The 24401-nt window shown below is 34.2% G+C and overlaps 3 protein-coding genes across 4 annotated transcripts in view; 1 reads left to right on the top strand and 2 right to left on the bottom strand.

Annotated features, from left to right (window-relative positions):
• Window positions 1-15009, bottom strand: part of usp13 (ubiquitin specific peptidase 13) — a 30171-nt gene extending 15162 nt beyond the window's left edge. Inside the window, exons 1-11 of one of the 2 annotated variants that reach the window (XM_051897354.1) lie at window positions 14719-15009; window positions 13062-13187; window positions 9816-9876; window positions 8633-8754; window positions 7248-7390; window positions 5828-6012; window positions 5548-5642; window positions 5000-5190; window positions 4618-4689; window positions 4313-4406; window positions 3613-3735 (exon numbers count right to left, since the gene is read on the bottom strand). In XM_051897354.1, the coding sequence (XP_051753314.1) occupies window positions 3613-3735; window positions 4313-4406; window positions 4618-4689; window positions 5000-5190; window positions 5548-5642; window positions 5828-6012; window positions 7248-7390; window positions 8633-8754; window positions 9816-9876; window positions 13062-13187; window positions 14719-14829 (1323 nt within the window). In that variant the 5' untranslated portion in view covers window positions 14830-15009. Of the gene's footprint in view, window positions 1-3612; window positions 3739-4312; window positions 4407-4617; window positions 4690-4999; window positions 5191-5547; window positions 5643-5827; window positions 6013-7247; window positions 7391-8632; window positions 8755-9815; window positions 9877-13061; window positions 13188-14718 lie in introns of both variants that reach the window. The other variant, XM_051897353.1, reaches the window with a different exon arrangement.
• Window positions 15010-16028: 1019 nt separating this feature from the next.
• On the bottom strand, window positions 16029-20476 carry ndufb5 (NADH:ubiquinone oxidoreductase subunit B5). Its single transcript, XM_051897963.1, has 6 exons — window positions 20301-20476; window positions 19678-19763; window positions 19506-19572; window positions 19353-19414; window positions 19078-19184; window positions 16029-16282 (listed from the first exon to the last, which is right to left on the bottom strand). The coding sequence occupies exons 1-6, from the start codon at window positions 20416-20418 to the stop codon at window positions 16162-16164; spliced, it is 561 nt and encodes a 186-aa protein (XP_051753923.1). The 5' UTR covers window positions 20419-20476; the 3' UTR covers window positions 16029-16161.
• A 670-nt stretch (window positions 20477-21146) lies between these two features.
• Window positions 21147-24276, top strand: mrpl47 (mitochondrial ribosomal protein L47). The gene is made up of 7 exons (XM_051897567.1): window positions 21147-21317; window positions 21445-21575; window positions 22232-22292; window positions 22377-22473; window positions 23332-23462; window positions 23555-23650; window positions 24042-24276. The coding sequence occupies exons 1-7, from the start codon at window positions 21187-21189 to the stop codon at window positions 24148-24150; spliced, it is 756 nt and encodes a 251-aa protein (XP_051753527.1). The 5' UTR covers window positions 21147-21186; the 3' UTR covers window positions 24151-24276.
• The last annotated feature ends 125 nt before the right edge of the window (window positions 24277-24401 follow it).

Here is a 24401-nt window from a genome sequence, read left to right as displayed (position 1 = left end):
TGGCCTCCTCCACCATGTTGCCATCAAATAAAACAGTTGCCATGCCAACTTGCTACTGTAAACAGAAGCTCGCAACGCTTGCCCCGCCTCCGAGTTCTTCTGATTGGTCCGCTGTTTTGGAACTGACATTGATGAGCAGCGCTTCGTGTAAAAGTTGAAATTATTTTAACTTGACATGGCGTCTTAAAAACGCGGCGCTCATGTGCAAGGCACTGCAAAAGACACGAGACACAAGCGTAACGGTCATACACATCCATCTAGCGCGCGTTTACATAGAAAAACAATGAAAAGGTAGCGCATTGGAATGGAAAAACGTGTTCCCGCCCCTTAGTACGGCAGTGGAGAAAGGCATATAGTTCATCATAGCATCGTAATACACCCACTATATTGCTAAATCTTTTTCATTTCAACAGAATAAAATACTGGGATAGCCTGGCTTCACAGCATATTAATGATATGCTAAAGCCCGCCGGTTATATGATTGGTTACAAGGTAGTTTGTGACGTAAACACCAGCGATTTCAAACCGCGTTTTTCAGACTGTCTTTTCCCCACTGCAGCTTTAAAGTCCCTGTGAACCGGAAGTTGCAAACGACTTTTCTCCAGTGTTGTGACATATTTCCAAGTGAAACGGAATATTGAATAGAGGGCAGGGTTTTACTTTAGCGCTCCTCCTCTCCATCTCTTGCTCATAGCAGACTAACAGTTGGAGGCGAGTGGTTTAAGCGTTTTCAACCCAAGCCATCAAACTGACGTCATCAGAGAAGGAACGCCATTCCAGACCAGAAGTAACTCTTCAGATTTTAATTAAAGATTACAACGACAAAAAAAAATTTTCTGTGTATTAACTTGCACGGATTAATTGTTCAGCACAAGACTAGTCATATGCACTAACAAAGTAAATAGGGTCAATTTTGATTTCGTGATGACTTTAAAGAGAAAATACTTAGCATGGTGTTGACTTAAACTTGACTTAAATTTGCACATGGTTTGTCTTAAAGCATATTAAAAACAACACACAGACATAAAAACAACATTAAAAACTTTATTATCTTTAAGAGACATGATCGCTTTATATGATGAACAGATTTAATTTAGGCTTTTATTCATGTAAACAGAAGAACAAGCATGTTTGCTTGACATGCGAGAAACAATGAGGTTTATACTCGTGTGTTATGCAGCACATTCAAGCTTTTTCCCACATTCAAGCTTGTTCCGCAAGAACAAATGAGGTTTGTTCTTACGTGTCAAGCAAGTACAGTTGAGCTTCTGTTTATGTTCACTGATCAATAAAAGCGTAGATTCAATCTGTTCATTATATAAAGCAATCCAGTCTCTTCAGAAAATTTTGATTAAACCACTCCATTCATTTGGATTAGTTTTTGAAGAGGTAGTTGCGTGGACTGTCAACGGAGGGCCAAAAATCTACCAGATTTCATTTAAAATATCTTCATTTGTGTCTTACAGGGTTTGAAATGACATGAGGGTGAGTAATTGATGACCATTACATTTTTGGGTGAACTAACCCTTTAAATTCAGGCATCTTTAGGGACAGTACAGAGTTAGCCCGTAATTAAGATCAACGAGGTCATCCTACAGCAGTTTTGCTATTCTGAGGCCATACAGAAATATACCAGACCTCCTCTATCAAGTCTGAGATACCAGAGACCACTAAGCAGAGAACAAACCTGCTGAGGAAGTAGAAACACACTGTAAAGTCCCCTCACTGTTCACAGGCCTTATGCCATTTCACACAAGTCACAGCTGAAGGCAGCTACAAATAAACCAGTCAACATTTCTGAGCACTAAACATTTCAAGGGACTATAGCTCTGTCTTGGTTTAATGAGGTTGACCCTCTTGGTATATGCGCACTGTCAGGACCAAAGCAAATGTTAGCAAAGATTAGGTTTTGATTAGGTGTATCACTTCAAAAAAAAAAAAGAAAAAATATAGACAAACAAAATAGAAACATATCAAGCTTGATATGTTAGCGTAAACAACCACATCAAATCAAAACCGATCCTTTTTATTTTTATAATACAGTTTTCTATCTCTATTGTGAAAGATTCATCTTGTCCATGTTAGTTCAAATATAAATATGTCCACAGACATTAACATTGGTTGCTAGTAGGCGTTCCTACTCGACCGCATTATCCAACTATATTAGGTGGCCGATCACTGCCTGCACTCCCACTGGTAGTCTCCACATCACATCACTACTTACACAACTGTTCAAAAGTTTAGGGTTAGTAAGAAAAAAAAATTAATACTTTTATTCCGCAAGGATGCATTAAATTTATCTAAAGTAACCTTTATAATGTTTACATTTCTATTTCAGATAAATTATGTTCTTTTGAACTTGAGCATCACAAGTGGTTTCAACATTGATAATAAAAAGAAATGTTTCTTGAGAAGCAAATCAGCATATTAGAATGATTTATGATTGTGAAGGACCATGTGACACTGAAGACTGGAGTAATAATGCTAGAAATTCAGCTTTACCATCATAGGAATAAATTACATTTTAAAATACATTAAAATAGAAAAGAGTTATTTTAAAATGTAATAAAATTTCACATAATTATTGTTTGTACTGTATTTTCGATCAAATAAATGCAGCCTTGGGGAGCATGACTTCTTTTAAAAACATTAGAAAATCTTACCAACCCCAAACTTTTGAACAGTAATGTATTTATGCTGTGCTTATGTCGCAACATCATTCTGGTCAAAAGCAAATTGCTCCTTAATAACTTGCTAACCCTCCGAATTGACTTTCCTTTTCAGCTGATGTCAACAAGCACTTATATTTTCCAACCCCTCCCCTCCCACCACCTGTCATATAGAAGCCATTTTGCATGATCCATTAAATTCAGAAGTATGTCACAATTTAAAATGGGTTGGGAACTGGTTCTCATTGACTTATATAGTATATCTCACATTGTAAAAGTCTAACAGCATGGCTTCTACTGTTGTTTGTTTTTAAGTCACAGAAAAGTGTCATGGAAGGCAACGGCTTTCATTCTGGACATAGACCAAGTGGGAAGGGTAACAGGAAGCATTATCTGTGTAACTGATAGGGGTATCTAATTTTAACACAGTTGAGAAAGTCACTTGAAGTGTGTGTCTGCCAGTAGAGGGGTAGAGAGTACGGTCCAATGTGTCTCCTGAAACCAGAGCCTGCTGACAAGACTCAAAGTCTACAAACACGTCTGGGGAAATTCCGGCCAAACCCTAGAAACCCGTTTCTCTGAAATCATTTTTTTAAATATATGATGACTTCAAATGATTTAAAGAGATATTTCACCTAAAAACAACAATTTTGTCAGATTTATTTTCCTGTTGTTCCAAACCTATTTTTTTTTTTTTCTTGTATGGAACACAAAAGGATTAGTTTAGAAAAATGTTCAAGCTGCTCTTTTTCCATAAAATGAAAGTAATTCATCAACATCTTTTGGCTAAAGAAAGTAAAACAGGTTTGGAGTGACATGACGGTGATTATGTAGAAGTTTCATTTTTGGGTGAACTATCTTTTTAAGACACGTCATCATAATAATCAAGGTAAAATTACGTTTCCACAAAAGAAGCACATAAGATAGAAAAACACATTCGTACCTCCACCAGGTTAATTAAGTGCAGGAAGAATTCGTGAGCATCTTGTTGCCGGTTTGAGGAAAACTCTGGATGTCCTTTACTGACCAGCGCTTTGAACATCTTAGGTGAAATCCCTCTTTGCTGCTGCTACAGAAGAAAACAACATGACACATCTAGACTCAGGGTCACCAAACGCACTTTAAAATGCCATCAGAAATCCTAAGAAAGCTGGATTGCAGCGGGACATTCTAAAAACCTCTTAAAGGCCACAAAGCTGTACTTTAGGAAAATAGCATGCAGCATTTTTTTTTGTTTCATATAGCATGAAATTAAAATAAAAAACAGTCCATGCATTCTTTGAATGAGAATGGAAGTATATTATTATGGAAGCATATTTATAATTTGATAGAAATTCAGTGGAACTTCCAAATTACTATAATTTAGTCATTCAGAATAAACACAAAAACACATACAAAAAAGAAGGCCACCCAAAACAATAATTTAGCTCAAGAATATTAAATAACTGTTGGGATAAAATGGTTAATATTTGATATTGTAGCTTCTCTCAAACAAACAATTAAACAAGATGTACAAGCATATTGGTCTAGCAACCAAGGCAAAACAGCATGCAAAGGACTGCACCTGCAGATCTAGTAAGTTTAAGCACAGATATGCAAACCTAATCAAGCCAAATATCAACAAGACAGACCAAGTCAAATACCTTGTATTCTTCTTTCATCACCTGTTCAATTAGTTCTGATTTCATTGGCGGTTTTGCATACTGGCCTGAGAGAAGTCCATGACCAAGTTTTGCCCTTGAAAAATAAGAAAACAAACATTCCGATTTAGATACCATGTCTTAATGACACACACTTAAGTGCTGCCATATTAAACCAGTAGTAAAGATATGTACAATATTGCATTGCATTGTATTACACAAGAATTAGAAGTAATTTGAATTTCAGAAATAAACAAAAACAAGATAAATGTAACATGATATTAACATTCAATGACAAAAACACCTACATCTGTGTGTTGAAATCCTGAGTTGGATCAAGAGGCGAGTAGTCATATATTCTCTGTAGGTTCCCAACATACCTACAATATAAATACTGGTAAGAAAAGCAATCATTTCTCACTGTTTACACCTGCATATTAAATTCACTGGGTAAAGAACCTGGCTAGATGAATTTGGCTTTGAATCAAAATCATCACATAAAAGAAAAAACAGTGAGACGGCACAGAATAAGAGCCTAAATACAAGTTTTCTCAGAAATGACACTTCTACAGTGTGATAGCATTCAAACCTTTTTTTTTTTTTTTTTTTCACAGACCCAAAGAAAATGGGAGGGGAATGTAGATGAGTATGTAGAACACATTGGACCACTGAGGTCTTTAAGGTACTCACGCTCTCTGGAACTCTGGAATACTAAAAAGCACTTGCATAGTGGTGCTCAGGTAGCAGCTGTTGCCCAGGTTTTTGATGCCCGTGTACCCTGGGCCATAGACAGGCTTTAGCTTTAGACCAGCCTCCTGAATCACTTCCCAGTCACTCACATGCAGCTGCACGTGGTTGTCTGTATGATGGCCATTCTCTGTCTGAGAGGGATAGACAGACATTTAAGGAGGTTGGAAGAAGGCAGTGTTGCTTGTCTTTGCTTAAGTAATTAACTATTTTTTTTAGAACAGGGTTTTTCAAACATTTTGATGCCACAGACCCACAAATATGACATATTTCCCTTCCTGCAATATAAAGGAAGCTATATATTTTCATGTATAAAGACCCATTAATACCATGAAACATTTAAAATATTATAAATATTTGTAAAATATTATCAGTAATAGATATTTATTTAGAAATGTATTATATATATTTATAATAAATGAATGATTGACTACATGATAAAATGTAAAGAAAATTTATGAATAAAGTGCGGGGAAAAAAAAAAAACATACCCTTTGCATTTGCAGCATATCTATTCCGAAGTGTAACAAATGTTCTGATATGTGAGGATCAAGCACTGCTTCTTCTTCATCGAAGGAATACACATCTGCAAAAGAGGGAATGGAACTGAAACATCTGTAAAACCTTCTATAAACAAAAATTTATCTGTTTTTTGTCTAAATTATGTTCGAACTTGAAATGTTTGTGTGATATACATGCAGGTCAACATATTTCCTGGAAGACTGTGTGACACATGAAACTGTGTGAAACCGGTCATGGAGAGACACTTACCTGCTCCATCTGGGGTGATTGTGTTGAGTTTAACGGCCAGGGGAAAGTTGGTTTCTCTGTAGTGCTCAAGGGCATGTCCGTTCCCTCCGCTCCCATCAAAGAACCATTTCCCACAGAGGACAGAGCCATCCGTCAGGTTTAGCCACAGGTTTTCTCTCATTTCACACTTGGCGCACTTCCAGCCGCTAATAGGACATAAAGCATATTGAAGACTCAAACAGACAAGAGAGGAACTCCTCATATTTCAGTCCAGGTGATGCAGGTGTCTTTAAAGTGATGAGGCTATGTTACTCTATAATCCACTGACTATATTCTGTAATCTATTTGTGTAGACTAAGAAGAGAGCATTTCCAACACATCAATATATCAGCTAGACCAATCAATTGCCAATATTTTAGGTCATTTTGAGATCATGGGTAAAGAAAAGAGTTAGTTCCCCTTCAGTGTTGTTATTAACTAAAACTAATACTAATACTAAAACTATTAAAAAAATTAAATTGAAAAAAAAAATGGTAATTGAAATAAAGCTGAAATATAATGAAATATGTTAGATGAAAATTAAAAAAAAAAAAAAAAAAAAAAAGAGAAATGTTGCTTTGAAAGTTTGAGTTGAAATACTAAAATTACTATTTTTTAATACTAAAATTACTAATTCAAGATAAATATACAGAAATATTTTTTTTTTAAATAACAAAAGCACAACAAAATGACTAAATATGATCTGAAGGCGATTGGTTTAATCAACAGAAACTAAAAATATTATGTTATCTGAACCACATTAATTATCTAAGTTGATCTGACAAAATAAAAAATGTTGTGATAAATCATGAAAATATTTTTTTTACAGTGTTCTAGAACTTCTGGAGTATTCTGATGGAAATCTTCTTACAGGATTTCAACATAAAACAAAAACTAGATCTTTCAGAACACACAGTTACTAATAGTTCTATTGTGATTACCATAAAAAAGGACACTGTAGGACATCAAAAAAGAATTTAAAGAAAATCTCTCTCAAAAAAAAACTTTAATTGTCTAAACTGTTCCCTTTAACAGTTCAATAGCAAGACAAAGATTACATAATATCCAATCAGATTCAATCCTGTAGGTATTTCAGTTTATCTGAAAGGATATCATTTGGTTCCCATTTAATTAATACCATATATTGGGATATTAATCGATGACTCACCTTTAATGCAGTTAACCAACACCATGTATTGCCTCATACTGCCTCATAAAAATTAAACCATTCAACTGGGTGTATTAATAGGTTATCCTAAACATATAAACATCAATAGCTTGTTTTGATATTATTCCACATGGCAGGGAAAACAGACATATCAGATTCAAGGTTAACCTGAAGTAAGCATCAGAAGACTCTAGAGGGCTAGTCCTTATGACTCTGGGCTTTCGTGTGACCAACCTGGGAGGAATTCGAACCCCATTCTCCTGCTGTCTGAGGCTTCTGGCATGTTTAGATACTTGGATCTCCTCTTCCCATGAATCCAACTCCTGCTTTTTGTATGGAGATGGTGCATTGAGGACGGCATCACAGGCTATTGTCACCTGAAAGTTGAAGGGGCATGGGAGCGTTATTTTATAGCTGTTCCATTGCTAAATATGATATTGCATATAATGACTGCTTAAGAAACCACAGCCAGCTGGAAAGTCGTGCAGACTACGGCTAATTAGATTTAAAAACGTTGAAACTAAAACCGAATAAATAATAAGTAATAAAGATAATAAATATAAGGGAAGCAGCAGTAAGTACACACACCATGCAATTACAAGCATCTACAAGCACAAAAATGTGTGTTCACTTGTGTGCTACTTTAAGTATTGTATGAACAACTAACGTAGTACAACATAAACCTTCTTGCATCATGTGTACTGACAGAACATTACATCGACCAGTGAATCCTCAAATATTTGAGATCGGTATGATTTGGAGTTGGTAAGATGTTTTAATGTTTTTGAAATAAGTTTCTTATGCTCACAAAGGCTCATTTTATTAGATGAAAAATACAATAAAACAGTAAAATTGTGAAATGTTTTCAATTTTAATATATTTTAACATGTAATTTATTCCTGCATGGCAAAACTGAGTTTTCTGCAGCTGTTACTCCAAAGTGTCACATGATCCTTCATTCTAATATGCTGATTTTTGTACTACATTTCTTATTATTATTATTAATGTTGAAAACAGTTGTTCTGCTCTATATTTTTTGTGGAAACCATGATTCTTTGATGAATAAAAAACATTTATTTGAAATAGAATTTTTTTGTAAAAATATAAAAGCCTTTACTGTTACTTTTAATCAATTTAATGCATCCTTACTAAATAAAAGTATTATTTTTTTCAAAGCAAATCATATTGACCGCAAACTTTTGAACGGTCTGTGTCTACCACTAAAAAACCCATTCTGCTCTTAATAATTTCAAAAATATCAATAAAAACACAGCACATGCTGTGTATTCAGACATGAATGGTTGATGATTGTGCTTTAAACCACATAAAAGTCAGATCTAATCAGAAATAAACTTTAATTTAACTAATTTTAGTGTATAACAAAATAATCCATTATAGGTGAGAGTGGAAAACTAAAATTCCTATTACGGCAACAACACATGATATCACTGCACACAATGAGAAGGATGAACAGTGAGTATATAAAGTATAAGGCCATCTGTCGACAGAATAAAATGTAATGATGTGACGTTTGACAAGCAAGCACTGAAACTGAAACGGCAGATCAGGCCTTTGGCATGCAGGGCATACAGGGCGCATGAGCACACACTCTCACTAACCAGTGCGGGCAACTCCTCAATATTTGGTAAAGGGATCTCAAAGTGGTCTGGAAATATGACAAGCTTGGCTTCATCTTCATACTCATAATCATCTCCATTAAAATCACGGTTAAGCTCTAAATCTTCAGGAAAGGAAGCAGAAAGAGTTATTTTTAAATCAAGAGCTGATGGGCTGACTGCATTTAGAACAAGTGCTTGAAAAAATGTCCCAAAAAAATTAATTAATAAACACATGATGAAACTGCACAAAATGTACACACACAAAAATAGCTTTCTATTCATGTTTATCTTGTCCTTCTCTTCAGCCTTTTGATTAAACATTTTCTTTAGCTCCCTTGACTGAACCATTAACATTAAGATTTGAGGTTAAAATGTATATGAATGTATAATAGAAAGTCTATATTTTAGAGGCTGCAACTCTCTTTCTTTATGTCTTTTTCAGGTTTTTAACAGCCTTTTAAAATAGCTTTTTGTAGTTCACTTAAATAGCCCTGCAATGGGAGAACAAATTTTCTTTCTAGTCTCTCAGTTAAAATACAAACTGCAAGTTTGGTCATTATAAAAGAATAATAAAGTAATTAAATTCATTTGAGTATGAATGTTTTGTCTGCATTAGAACATGGCAACGAGGTCTGACAGACTAAAGAAAACACCTGATCGCATCAGTTTGCGCTCCAAGCCACTGGTGACAGGCCAGACATTATCCTTAATAGAACAATCAGAGTGGTCTAAATGATATCTTTGGCAAAGCATTGTGGGTTTACAAAATGACTGGCATCCTTTCTGACGTATCATCCTCAAAGAGGCGTTTATATTGACTGTATGCATGAGAATAAGAGGCCGCAGGTCCCCCACCTGCTACGTCACACCTCCAATGGCAGAAGTGTGTCAGCCTGGGGGGTTGATAGGGCACAGCAGCTGACAGGCATAGCCGGCCACTGTAAACCAACCCTCCATAGCACAAGATTAGGCCAGGGCAAGCATGTGGCACTTTAGATTTAGAATGGTTACTAACTGCATATACAAATAAATAAGCTAAATTTAGCCCCAGCCAGTAATGACTGGGGTGGCTAAACATAAAAATATAAGGCTTATTCAAAAGGGTTTGAGCTAGAAGTTTCAGTCTGGGACTTTTTTCTTTTTCTTTTTTTTTTTCTTTTTTTTTACTTAAGAACAGACTTACCTAAAAATACTTTTCCATTCCTTCTTCTTGGTATGGCACCCCCTGCAGCACCTGTGGCTTTCTGTAATTAAAATTACAGAACAAAACAAAAATTACTGAATCATGTTGCAAATTTGATGAAATCTGAATGATGCGCATCTGAAAGCTTCACATATGGGAATGATCATTCTGTACAAAGCACATAATGGTAAATTCAATTGATTCTGGAGTAAAGTGGACTACTGAATGGTTAATGTTGACACACTTTTCATGTAATCCCAAGTAAAAACAGCAAACACAAGAGCTACAAGAATGGGGCCAGCTGTTTTTGGACAGATCCAGACATGAAAATAGCAGCATTTAACCAGCACATCCAAATTCACTTGGAACTAACAAGAAGCCTTTAAATAATTAAGATCCTATTCTAAATAACCAACAGATCAGTCATCATTAGGCCAATGTATAGGAGCAGGCTGCCATTATAACATTCAAAACACGAGACAATACCTTAGTATCTGATGATTTAAAATCTATCATACTGGATTTAGTACATATTTAGTGACAAACGATACAGATATGGTGTTTTAAATAATGCAGCACGGTTCATTTATCTTCTTTGTATTCTGTAACATGTTGTTAAAGGGATAGTTCACCCAAAAATGAAAATTCTGTCATCATTTACTCAACCTGTAAAAATTTCTTTGTTCTGTTGAGCACAAAGGAAGATATTTTTAAGAAAGTTTGTAACCAGGCCGCTTTGGGGCACCACTGACTTCCATAGTAGGGAAAAAAATAAATACTATGGAAGTCAATGGTGCCCCAGAACTGTTCAGTTTCCCACATTCTTTAAAACATCTTCCTTTGTGTTCAACATAACAAAAAAATGTATACAAGTTTGGAACAACCTGAGGGTGAGTAAATGATGACAGAATTTTCATTTTCATTTTTCAACTATCCCTTTAATTTATTTATCATGCTGTAAATATATTTACTGTAATTATTGCAAATATTCCTTTAATGCTGGGCTCATCAATTATAAACCAATATGCCAAAACCATTTATATGAATACACTGTAAAAAATTAATTAATTAATTAATTAATTAAAAAAGTAAAATAAAAATCCACCTATTTCAACTTCAAAACTTAATTTTTAAGTTCATTTGCTGCCTTAAATTAAGTATAATCAACTTGGTTGTTTCATTTACCTTCAACTTAAATTTTATTAAACTGACTTAAAAAATCTCATATAACTTATAAAAATAGTTGAAATTGCTTAAATTATTTTAATGAGTTAAAGTAATGTAAAACATACATCATATTATTTTTTTACAGTATAGCAGATTTCTAAAACTCTGAGAAAAAAAAAAAAAAAACTGAACTCATGATGAAGAGTGACAAAAAAAAGTATACAAAATATAGCTGCATCTTCAGCTTCAAAAGTTTTTTCTGCAGCAGCTCGATAACACCTAAAACCTTTACATTCCATTGGGTAATCACCTCAAAACTCTAAGATGTTTTCTAAATCCTACAGTCATCAGTCTCTGCTAAACTGAATTTTTCCACCTTTTGAAAGAAGTGTGGAATGGCAGATCTTAAAACTAGAGAATGCTCACATAACGTAAGAGGAAAAAAATCAAAAGATATGACTTAATCCACAACTAATTTGATTATAGATTAACTGCATCTGCGCACTATGGACGAAAAACATCCGCCAGTCACGTCACTTTATAGCTGTGAATGACGCATTTGTGTGGACGAAACGCATCTGGTAAACAGCAGAGGTTGCAGAGTGAGCTGCTTGTGGGAAATTCTAAAATATTACAAATTGCTTCTACGTTTTATATATATATATATATATATATATATTTCTTGTTAGGCATTAAATGTAAGTTTAATTTTTTTTACGAGAGCAGTAACAGTAAAGTGACTATGAAATATAACAATATGTGTGTTCCTCCTACCCCGTACTAATGTTGCACGATATACCTGTGCTAAGAAGATATTGCGATACCCTGCTTTTAAAAATGGTGCGATTCCTCATTATACTAGTACTTTAAGACTGACAGTTTTAATAAGTGCAGTATTTCTTGAGTTGCGTCAATGACAGCATCTGTGCAGCGCTCTGCTTCCACTTCCTGCAGGCACACTGGCTTTACCAAACTTTATATATCAGCTCAGGACTGCTTAAAACTATTGACAAGTTAAAGCGATAAAGAAACATGCATGAATAAGAAAATAAAGTGCGGGATGTGCTTGATGGTAAAAAGAGTTATTAAAGCGCAGTAAGCTGCAAAAAAGAACTTGATGCAGTACTCACACGCTATCACACACCCAAAGCATTGTGCACAAAGCCGCCTCTCAGACAGCATGCAATGTCGAATTCAGATTTTTTTCACAAGTTATTGCGTCCGAACAGTCAAATACACACACAGTTTTATCAAAATGCCCGTCTTGGTGAGCATTCACGTAAACGCAGTCAGTTATGACTTAAGTGAATGTAAACAGTTGGGAGAAAATGTGTGTGTCAATGTTTAATTGCACATGGCCTACATTCACTATATTTCTTTTCATTGCCTTCAAATTGTTTGGAGGACAACATTTGGCACGATGTGGATTAACAATTTTGTAAATAATGGATTAAAATGTTATTTTTGAATTAATAATATTTTGTTTTTAATCTTTTTTTATTTTTTCCATCCGATTAATCGAACAAATAATATTGATAATCAAAATAATCATTAGTTGCAGCCCTACTACATAAACAGTAGCCTAATAAGTATATGTACGTCCACATAGAATCTGTTCACAGAAGTCCAAAAAAAGCTACACAGAATTCTGCAGAATAAGAACACCTGTCATTCATGTTCTGCATATCCTCCACCCCTTGCATTAAAGATATAATTCACTGGCACCTTAAGCTTATGATAATGCTTTAAGATAATGCTTTTGTTATGTTATCAGTAATGCTATGGATGCAAAGAATCTGTTTGAATACAAAAGAGTCAAGGGTCAAAAATCCAAAAAACATCAAGACACCGATAAGAAACTGTTTCCATCTTCAACAAGTGCTGTATTACCTTAAACCAATGATTATTACATATTACTTTATCTCTTTTGCTTTCTTTGTGATGTTTGTAAGTATGACATATTCAATATGTATAGGTTCCTTTAGAGTGCAGAATGAAATATAATATTACTATTTCTATGAAATTTGCAGAGAATTCAATCCAACAATAATCTTGAAAAAAAGCTGTCACTATTCTTACCTCTTTCACATGCCGCTTTAAGTGCATGTACACACTCTGTCCAGTCTTACGGTAATGTCTCTCCACGTGTTCTCTTCCAAAACCCAGGAATGAGTTCAAACACACATATAGACCTCCTTCCGATTCCTAAAAAAATGATGAAGCAATATTTAAGCTAAGACAAAGTGTACATAATGTACAACTCCATATTTCTACTTAGATTTATAAGACAACTGAGAATAAAACTGCTATTAGAGATTAAAGCAGACTGTTCAAAGACATAAGCATCATCAACATAGGAACATATACATGAAAAGAGGACACACTTCAACATAGCAGAGCATAATCTAAAATATGCATCCTATTTACAATCTAGGGCTTCACTGAATATTAATGCCAAACATCTAGTATGTATTATTAGAAATACAAAATATGGACATAAAAGTAAAATTATAAATACTAAATAAACATTTAATTGCTCAATGCTCACAATAGTGCCTTTTACTTAAAGATTTAAATTACTACACTATAACAACAAAGCTCCAATAAGTATTATGGTGATTCTTTTTTGTTGTTGGACATGGCAGTAAAATGTTCTTCAGGCATATATTGCAATAACATTTTGGCCATATTTCATGATATATATACAGCCACTTTTGTTAGTACCTAAGATTATTCACATAATATAATTGCATAATGCTTGTTTGTTATTTATTAAAGTTATTTTCAGAAATGTTTTGTTCCTTCTAAACATAAAAAAAAACATAGAAAATAATAATTCTGATAAGTCTAAGTTTATAAGTCTTTTAATAACAGATAAGAGCTTAATCTGAATCAAAACACTGTGTTACAGGGCTGGTGTGTGTTAGGGTGTTGAGGGCCCACCAGACTGAAAAACCTGTCACTAGCTCCTGGTGACACACGAGCTTGAACAGAGAGTGTGTAAAAATAACCTGTCTTTTAGTCTGACATGACGAACTCCAAACAGCTGAGTCACCTTTAAAACTTTTACAGCTGGGAGCTAGTTGTGCATTTTACCCACATTTATGTAAAAGTTCCTAACTGATCGCCAAAATATATGGTATTATACATGATTTGTGGACAGAGCTTGTACACTTGAGAACATATAACAACCCACGTTGACCTGGATTCCTTTATAGGTCATGGCTGCTTACTGCTTATTAGTGTAGATTTAGGAAATCCCAGTTTTCACCTATTTCATGCTACACAACAATCGTTTGTCTCCTGATATCAAGGAGATCTCATAATAAACAGTCTGACCTCAACAAGTAACACACTACTCTTTGTCTAATGTGGATGGGAAGATGCCGAATGCACAAAAACGTGGGAAATAATTATTTTTTTGACACGCCTTTAAAGACAGAGGACAGAAATTCTCTCTAGTACAAACCAGCGTTCAGACTTTCAGTGTTTATGTTATCATTATACATCTGTATCTCGTATAACGCCAACTTAAAGAGGGAAACTTGGTCACGCTGTAAGATGTAAACACCCGTGTTGTTTATTTATTTCTGTAGGCTGTCACATAAGTTGAGCAGGAGAATGGTGGCCGAGGATCCCCAATCTCTCTTACGCGCCATACGCAGCTTTTCACGTGTCTGTGGGACGCCAGTTGTTGTTTAACGTTCATGCATGAAGTATTTGACAAAATACTCACAGGAGAGTCGTAGGAAAAAGCGCATTCGCTCTTGAAAACCCTGTCTCCTGTCCTCGGTACTCTAATGGTGGGCATGTACGGGACCAGTAGCTCTCCCAGATCTGTAGCCATCTTCACATTCCTGCTGCTCGCACCACTATGAGCCTCGCTGGAGCAGCGTGTCAGGCAGAAGATGAGATGGGGCTATTTTTAAATCATACAGACCCGACATTCCTCATGGACCGAGGGATGTGACGACGAAAACATTGGGACATAGAGGGATGGAGGGTGGTGTATAGGGGAGGGAAACAATGGGTGTCCCCTTGGAGAAACAGTCAATATTTGACATGATTCACCCTGACGCCAAGTGGTGACGTTTTCAGATCTACGCTTAATGAGTTTGATGTGTTTATCAATGGCAGCGCCATTTACTGCATGTAGTGAGCTTCCATACTGAATGTGTACAAACACTTAACGTTTTTTTTTGTTGTTGTTGTTGTTTGTTTGTTTTTTAGCTTTTAAAAAGGAAATAGTTTTCTGAAATATTATATTTATTATGTTGTTTTTGTTATTACTTTAATTTCCAGTTTGTTATATATTTTATGTATATATTATTTTGGTTATTATGTGAAGTACTTGATGTATATTGTAATCCTTTTTTATTGTAAAGCACTTTGAGCTTTGTATGAAAGGTGCAAATAAACAAATAAAGCTTATTTATTAATATTTTTACATTTTGTGGCAGAAAGCTATTTGCTAGTTGATTATCTACTCATGCAAAGTATCTATAACCTACTCTAAATAACTTAAATTATTCAAAATATCAAACATGTTGAAACTGATGTTGACTGAAATATTAAAAGGTAAAAATACATTTTGACTGATATAGTTCGGCTGTTTTCTTTTTCTGCCTTACTTGAAAGAGTAATTTTATTTTATTCACACAGTTCTGAAACCATTTTATAATGGACATCATATTCTGATGGAGTTCACTTTACTATTATTATGTTTACTGTAAATTTCTGATTCTAGTGTGACTTTACTGCAATAATGCAAATATTTTGTAAAATTTAGGTTGGTTCCAATTCTTTTGTTGGCATTTGTTGACTTGAAAACCTGCATGACATTTCTACTTCAGTGGAACATAAAATAAGAAATTGTGAATAATTTGGCCACTCTTTTTCATTAAATAATAATAGAGACAGGAGATTTCAAGCTTCCATAAACATAAATGCATACTGAACAGTCTGAAATTAGTAAATGATGACAGAATTTCAAATTTGGGGTAAATCCTTGACATAACACTTAAAAGAATACACAAGACCAGTAACTTAGTTATAATCATTTGTTTATTGGTGCCAGAGGCAAAGAAAAGGGAAAAAAGAAACAATATTTTTTATTAATAACTACACATTATACATTGTATAATGCCTGAATATTTTGGACAGGTATGCATGACCACCCTTAGTTATCAGGGGATGACTTGGGACTGTGGTCGATGAGATTCTTATCAAGTGTCTGAATTTGGAACCAAGGTCCATCTCCTTTTTCTCTCATGTGTCGGCGGACTTCAAGTTGTTTATGTCTAAAAGAAAAATAGTGAATAATACATTAGAGATCATCAATTAGGCTACATAAAAACAAGATACATTTCTGTGAGCAGTAAAAACATTTCAAAGTGCCTTTGTTGTTGTGGTACTGATATTAAATTATACCCTAAGGTTTGACAATTCCTTCATTATTTTTTACCCTACAGACATTTTTTCTCTTTTCTTCTAATCTTCTAGTACATGGTTTATTAATGACAGTGTGATATTTCTTTACTTGGAGGCACCTCACACCTCAAAATGAACCTATTGTGTGGATCACTTAGTGAGCAGAATTTTGAAAGGTCATGATAGAGACTGTTTAAGAAGTACAGAACTAGATCATCTAAACCTCTAGACCAGGGGTCGGCAACATACGGAGGGGAATTGCTAGCAGGTGAGCAATAGCAAGAGAGGTGTATGTATTTTATTCAGATAAAGTACCTCCCACCTGAATACAGACCTATATTTTGAGGTAATCATTCCTCATAGTAACACAGCTTGTTTTATTAAGTTAGGAGTTATAAATAATATTAAAGTATGAGAATTAAACTGCGTAAGTCAATGAAAGTGCGCAGCTCTGACAAACCAGATGAAACTGGACAAAATGCATTTGGTTGTTGAAGTCACATATGTAAATTTTATTCCTCCCATAATGGTAAAATATAAACATGCGAGAGCGTGTTTATATTTGACAGTGGATATGATATGACCGCGCTTCTGCAACACACGTCGCCACAGATATGGCCTGCCGCAGAGGAGTAGCTGGGTATCTCTTCAGCAAGCCGATGTGCAAACTGCCACAAATGAAGCTGAAAGTTCAGTGTCACATCCTGAAGCTCAACATAAAGTTGTCTTCATTAAAAGTAGTGACACTAAATTATCTTACCAATGCTGATGCTGCTCTCTCACCAATTGCAGTCTTTGATCTTGAAATTAGCGGATAAATAAAATGAAGCTCATATCTTGCTTTCATTGACGTGAACTCCATTGAATTTGCATATAGCGTGGGAACTGAAGATTAGATTTATATTAGTTTTGCGGATACAGTTATGTTGCCAAGTGTAAATGGAACAGTTTTGTAACAAAACGGATAGCTATCCGATCAGTAAAAACGTATGAATGACCAGGTGTAAATAGGCCCATTGGAAATCTGTTCTTCAAAGTCTAATTTAAACCTGAAAACAAACAAATTGCTTCAGAAATATTTAAGGTTCTGTATTTGTATGTTATCCATTATGAATATTTAAATTATGTTTATGTGCATTTATACATATTCAATAAATCTAGTAAATCTTGTAAATTTCCAACTGTTTCCTCCTACTTCCTACTCAGCCATATATGTATATTATACTGTGGAACAAGAAATGAAACACTTGCTTGACAATAAAATGCTTAAAACAGTGGTTCTCAACCTTCTTGACTCAAAGGCCCCCCTGTGTACAAATTATTTGAATAATATATTTCCTTTGGTATTTCTGCTGTAACTATGACAATTCTTTTTGAACATTTTTTATTAACAGAAACTGCAAGTGATATAATAAATTAACTGATTCAGTTTGTGATTCCAGATCCAAGATTCTGATTAAGTTATTGAGGGGGAAAAAGAAATATTATTTCTATTCCATCTTGAATTTTTTTTTTTTTTTTTTTTTGCATTTTAATTAAAGGATTAAATTACCCCATGATTTACTCACCCTCAAGCCATCCTAGGTGTATATGACTTTCTTTTTTCAGACGAATACAATCAGAGTTATATTAATAATCACCCTGATGCTCTCAAGCTTTACAATGGCAGTGAACGGAACCAACGAGTATAAAGCTCAAGAAAGTGCATCCATCCATCATAAATGTACTCCACACACCTCCGGGGGGTTAATAAAGGCCTTCTGAAGCGAAGCGATGCGTTTGTGTAAGAAAAATATCCATATTTAACACATTATAAAGTAAAATAACTAGTTTCCACCAGACTGCCTTCCGTATTCAACTTACGAAGTTCGTAAGTTGAACACAGAAGGCCTAGGACGTAGCGTAAGAGTTTTGAACTGCAAGAGGCATTACACTTTCTTTGTACGTTGAATACGGAAGGCGGTCTGGTGGAAGCTAGTTTTATTATAAAGCTTGGGAGCATCAGGGTGATTATTAATACAACTCTGATTTTATTCGTCTGAAAGAAGAAAGTCATATACACCTAGGATGGCTTAAGAGTGAGTATATCATGGGGGAATTTTCATTTTACAGTGAACTAATCTTTAAGTTAGATTTTCTTTAAAATAATATAAAATAATCATCCTGTGCCCCAGCCATTAAATAATATTAGCAGATAAAACTTTTGATCTAAATAATGTATGTGTAAATGTTGAAATTAACATTAAGATTACAAAATGCTTTAAAAGTATTTTTTCATTGTTAGTTCATGTTGACTTATGTAGTTAACTAACGTTAACAAATGAAACTTTAAAGCAGTAAAGCATAACCAAATATTAAATATTTAAATAAATAACCTAATTCCTAAATGCAAATGCTTATATGTAAATAAACAGTTCACATGTATGTATAGTAGTAGTAGCAATGTGACTTTTTAATGCCATGTCAGTATCTGAGGCTATCTTCATGGCAAAAACGGAGTTACAAAAATACACAAGACCAAACAAAAGGAAAAACAAAACAGCAGGAAATATTACACAAGACATCTTGTGTACCATACATGGGACAACATACCATACATGTATATTTTCTACTGTTATAATGTCTAATTTAGCCTAATTAGCTGAATCATGTGAAGACAAGTTACCTCATTTCAGCCTTCTCGGTCTCAATTTGGATAAGTGCCATCATTTTCTCATAGTCCTTAACTGGGCTGTCATAAAAGGTACGAGCAATCCAACGGGTGATGGGATGCTGAGTTATAATAAAGACAACAAATGAAAGAAAAAACATGAATCATTATGATAGCAGCAACACAATATTCATTTTTTATTCAATTAACAATGGGCAATTTTTACTGGCAGCGTATTTGTATTTGTGGCATACAGTGTACATGTTTTATGCACTTAAATATCAGAATACCTTGTAGTACTCCCAGTGCTCTGGTTCATAATCTTCAGGTATCTCTGCTAACTCTGATTCTCCTGTTTAATGAATTGCAGACATTAATCAAGTTATTATGGCAGGTACAGCAATTATAGGAAGGAAAAACTGTCAGGTACATTAGAAACTTACCTACGAAAACATTAACAAAGGTCACAAGCACTGCCACAGGGATGCCAGTGAGAAGAATGTAATTTCTCTGGAGTAATGAAGCAAGAGGAGAGAAAGATTGGAAAATGTTATTTGAATAAGAGCAAGCAGCAAGAACATGCAACTGAAGTAAAGTACTTATGACAGGCTTTACCAGCAGGTAAAGAAATCTTCTATCATAGAAGTCAGTGGGCTTTATGACAAACATCCTTTTCCCATGGCTCCCATGACGGACGACAACTGTAAAAGAATAGGCAAAAAATATTAATAACAATAATAATAAAAAGGGCTAAGCATGTCAACATATCACTGTAATAGCTTTATTGCATGCAAAACAATTTTTAATCAACAGGAAGTCATTTATAACACAGAACTGAAGTGAAGCAAGAGTGATACAGAATATACAATTACCGCTGCAAACCCAAATAATAAGTTCAAGTTTTTACAATATAAAGTAAAAATGTTACATACACAATGAGGCCCAAAATATTGTGCTTGTCTAACTTAGTAAAGTGATTGCTTGCATATCAACACTTATGAGTGACGGGTAAGAAGATTAAGAAATACTAAGTCAAAAACTGTTAAATATATGTCTATGTAAAAACGCCCATGACGTATCACATACAGCTGTTTTATGTATATATCTATAGGAAGGTTACAGTGGTGATTGTTGTTGAGGCCAGCTTGTACACTTGACATGCTAAGCAAGGTCACTGCTAGTTATAATCATCTTAATCGGTCATATCGTTGTGTTTAGTCAAAATAACCATTCTTTACCTTGTTCTGAACGTGCAACAGTCCTGGAGAGCAGATTTGAAGATTGACATGTTCGTTTCAGCGGGTTTAATCTGGCTGCAAACGAAGCCGCCGTCCGGAGTACACTCATGCCCACCATGACTGTTGAGGGAGTGCGTGAACACGGGCTTCACTGATTGGCTAACGCAGAGTGAAGCCGTGTTCACCATTGATACTCAGGGCAAATTAAAGGTTCGTATCAAAAGATGGCCCTTAAAAATACAATATTTATATATATATATATATATATATATATATATATATATATATATATATATATATATATATAAAGAAAGAAAGAAAGAAAGAAAATAATGCTGCTGAAAAATAAGACTATTTTTTGGTAAGATTTTAATCCGATAAATTATTGAATGCATGGTAGAGTAATACAATAATTTTCTAATTTACCCTTCAGTTTGTTGAACTGCTCTATATGATTTCTTATACTTAAAATATTAATATGCTTATGGGTTGAAATTATGGATCTAAAAGACTAAAACAATTAAATCTATACATAACGGCATTTGGAAAGTATAAAAAAATAAACGATGAGTGCACAGTACAATGATTCCAATACAATTTAATGTGATCGTGTCCACACACACAAAAAAAAGTTTACTTTTAATAAAAATCAACCGTGGGACAAAAAGTAAGTTACACGCAAATACATGACTAATTTTGATCTTATTTTAAATAATTTTTATTTGTATTATTAATAAGTTTACATTGTATTGTCCATTCGCATTGTTGTTGGATTTTGCAACAAAAATATGAACTTTTAACGTGAAGAATTTGTTGTAATTAATATATACTGTCCGGCAGGTGGCGCTGCACGTTTCCGTTCATTATTTCGTTTGACATTGTCAAAATGGCTGCGGCCGTAACGAGCCGCCTGACTGCTGCTCTCTGCAGACAATTTCAACGTTATGTTACAGTGTCTTCACACACAACGCCTCAACATGCGACCCAAGCGTCCAAATTTCACTCGTGTCAACAAAGGTATGCTTTTCTCGCTGATTATATGTCGGGCTTAAATGTCAATGTATCATGATATTCAGAAAGAAAGGAGCATGTTTTAATATATCACCAATAAATTTGAACTCTTTTCATATTTCTCGGAATTTAGACAAATGTATGACTCGTGGTGGTTCAGAAGTTCCACGAATAACAGAGCACTCCACACATCTTGTGTCAGAAAAGGATTGGAAGAATTTTTTGACCTGCCAGAGAACTGGGGTGAATTAACAGTTAAATCAGGTACCAACAATGTTAATTACGATTTCACCTTAATGTTTATTGTTCACAGTTACTATAAGCTGTAGGTTGTGTCTCAAAACCTAGCAAGTTGAGCTCCTACCTAGACAGCATTTTGGGGCATCCTTAATACATATTCAGTGCAACATTCTGTCTAAATAAGATTTTATATACATATATGGTAACACACTTTACAATAAGGTTTCGTTAGTTAGGCTAACATTAGTTAACTACTTTAGTTAACATGAATTAAGAATGAACAATACTTCTATAGCATTTATTAATCTTAGTTAATGTTACTTTCAACATTTACTCATACATTAAAATCAAAAGTTGTATTTGTTAACATTTAAAGCACTGTGAACTAACTTGAACAGTGAACGACTTAACTGATATTAACAAAAATTAACTAATATTAACAAAGATTAATTAATATTGTAACAAATGTATTGCTCATTGTTAATGTTAGTTAATACATTGTTAACGAATGAGACCTTATTGTTTATTGTAAAGTGTTACCATATATATATATATATATATATATATATATGGTAAGAAGCTCACTAGGTTTTGAGATAGATCATAGTAATCTACCACCATCACTTGATAACACATTGTGTTGATAATGTTGTCTCCTGACTGTTTTTGTAACCTCATAGGTGCTCCATGGACTGCCAAACAGCTTAGGGGGAAAAGTAATGAAGACTTACACAAACTTTGGTAATTGAGTCATTTTTACAGTTTGAAGACTTTAAAAAAAAAAAATTACCAATATTAACCCACATTTCTGTTTGAATTTTTAAGGTATGTTCTCTTGAAGGAAAAGAACATGTTACTCACTTTAGAACAGGAGGCAAAACGGCAGCGTGTTCAGATGCCCAGTCCAGAGCGCATCAAAAAGGTATGAAATGTGTTCAAATTTTATTTAAATTGCTCAGTTTCTTTCTGTTGATAAAATGGAATAAACTTAAAAAAAAAAAAATACTGGGTCAGTACCATGGTACAGTGATGATGCAGTACTTCCCATGGTATGTACGCTACTGTTTGGGGTCATTAAGATTTTGCTTTTATTCAGCAAATTAATCAAAAGTGACAGTAAAGATAGTTACAAAAAAAAAAAAATCAATTTCAGATAAATTCATCAGAATCCTGAAAAAAAAAAAAAAAATGCATCATGGTTTCCACAAAAATATTAATCTGAATTTTTCAATAAGAAATGTTTCTTAAGTACCAAATCAGCATATTAGAATGATTTCTGAAAGATCATTTGACACTGAAGACTGATAAAAATTCAGCTTTGACATCACTGTAATAAATTACATTTTTAAAACATAATAAAATTAGAAAATTAATTATTAAATATTTCATAATGTTACTGTTTTTTATCAAATAAATTCAGTCTGGGTGAGCATTTCACAAACAGAACAAAACAAAATCTTCCCGACCCCAAACTTTTGAAAGGTAGCATACTGTACATACTTCCGTGGCGCTTTTCATAAGTAAAACTATTTTTGAGTCTACATTGGATTTTTTTCAATTCTTGCACCACTGTTCTGAAAGGACATATTTGCACAACCTGCTAGGTTGTATCGGTTATATTCTTGGTCTCATGATTCACTCTTTAAGGAAATGACAGCCAAGAGCAGCTTTTAGTCCTGAAGTATTAAAAACATAGGGTAAATTTGTACCTGTTTTATGTTTGTTCAATTCATTAGGTGTACATGGTTGAACCTATATCCATTCTGAATTCTTTTAATAGGTTGAAAGGTCAATGATGCGTCTTGACACTATTGTGAAAGAACGTGAGGATGCTCTGCGCTTACTGCAGACAGGACAAGAGAAAGCTAGACCAGGCGCATGGCGAAGAAATGTCTTTGGCAAAACCTTCTGGTAAGCAAATCAAATAAATATTTTGCAGATTGTTCTCTTATGCATATCTATTTTGTGTAACATAACTAATTACTGGAAGGTTTGTTCATTAGGTACCGCTTCAGGGAACACCCAATCCCCTGGCACCTTAATTCAAGATACAAAAGGACACGATTCTTTGAACCATCACATGTCGCCCCTTACACAAGGTACGTCTCAAATTTTACAAGTCTACAGAAAAATGTTACCCCATCAGAGTAACAATAAATTAACTTTTAGTATTTTAACTTGTCATTTTAATTGGATGGAAATAGTGTGGAGCCCCTAAGGGGACATTGTGATGAAAAATATGAAATGAGAAGTAAAAATTATATTTCAAAGCTAAGAAATATTTTCCATTCTTTGCCAGTGAACAATGTCCCCCTAGGGGCTCTGTAAAAGTTATTTACATGTGATTTATTCAAATAGCTGATATATTGTTAGTTTTCCAGGTTCTGTTTCTCAATGAAAACTCTTTGCCTCTCTAACAAATGTTATTACAATGTACATTACATTTCCTTGATGCACATAAATGTTTAACTTTGCTGTTCTGAAATTTAGGTTAAGCCTTGAAAAATACCTGAGGAGTAAGATGCGGAAAGAAAAAAAAGAAAAGAGAAACCAAAAAAAGCTTGCAGCGATGTTTCCAAAAAAGACTGCACATGCATGAGACCATTGAAAAGACTTTTTGCATTTAATGTCTTTTCAACAAAATACTTTTTTCATTTCTCCATAAGCTTTGGAGTTTCAGAATATGTTGTACAGTCAAATAATAAATTCAAACTTGTAACTGAGACTGTTTGTGTACCTTCTTTCATTTGCCTTGCTAAATATGCAAAATATTAGGATTGAAAATCTTCCTTAAGTTCAAGGGACACATTAATTATAGGCTTTCCTCAATATGCAAGTCTGAATAGACCA

This window comes from Ctenopharyngodon idella, chromosome 6, assembly GCF_019924925.1.
Source record: "Ctenopharyngodon idella isolate HZGC_01 chromosome 6, HZGC01, whole genome shotgun sequence".
Taxonomy (NCBI): domain Eukaryota; kingdom Metazoa; phylum Chordata; class Actinopteri; order Cypriniformes; family Xenocyprididae; genus Ctenopharyngodon; species Ctenopharyngodon idella.
Note: the sequence above shows the minus strand (reverse complement) of the source record. Positions and strands in the feature narration are given on the sequence as shown.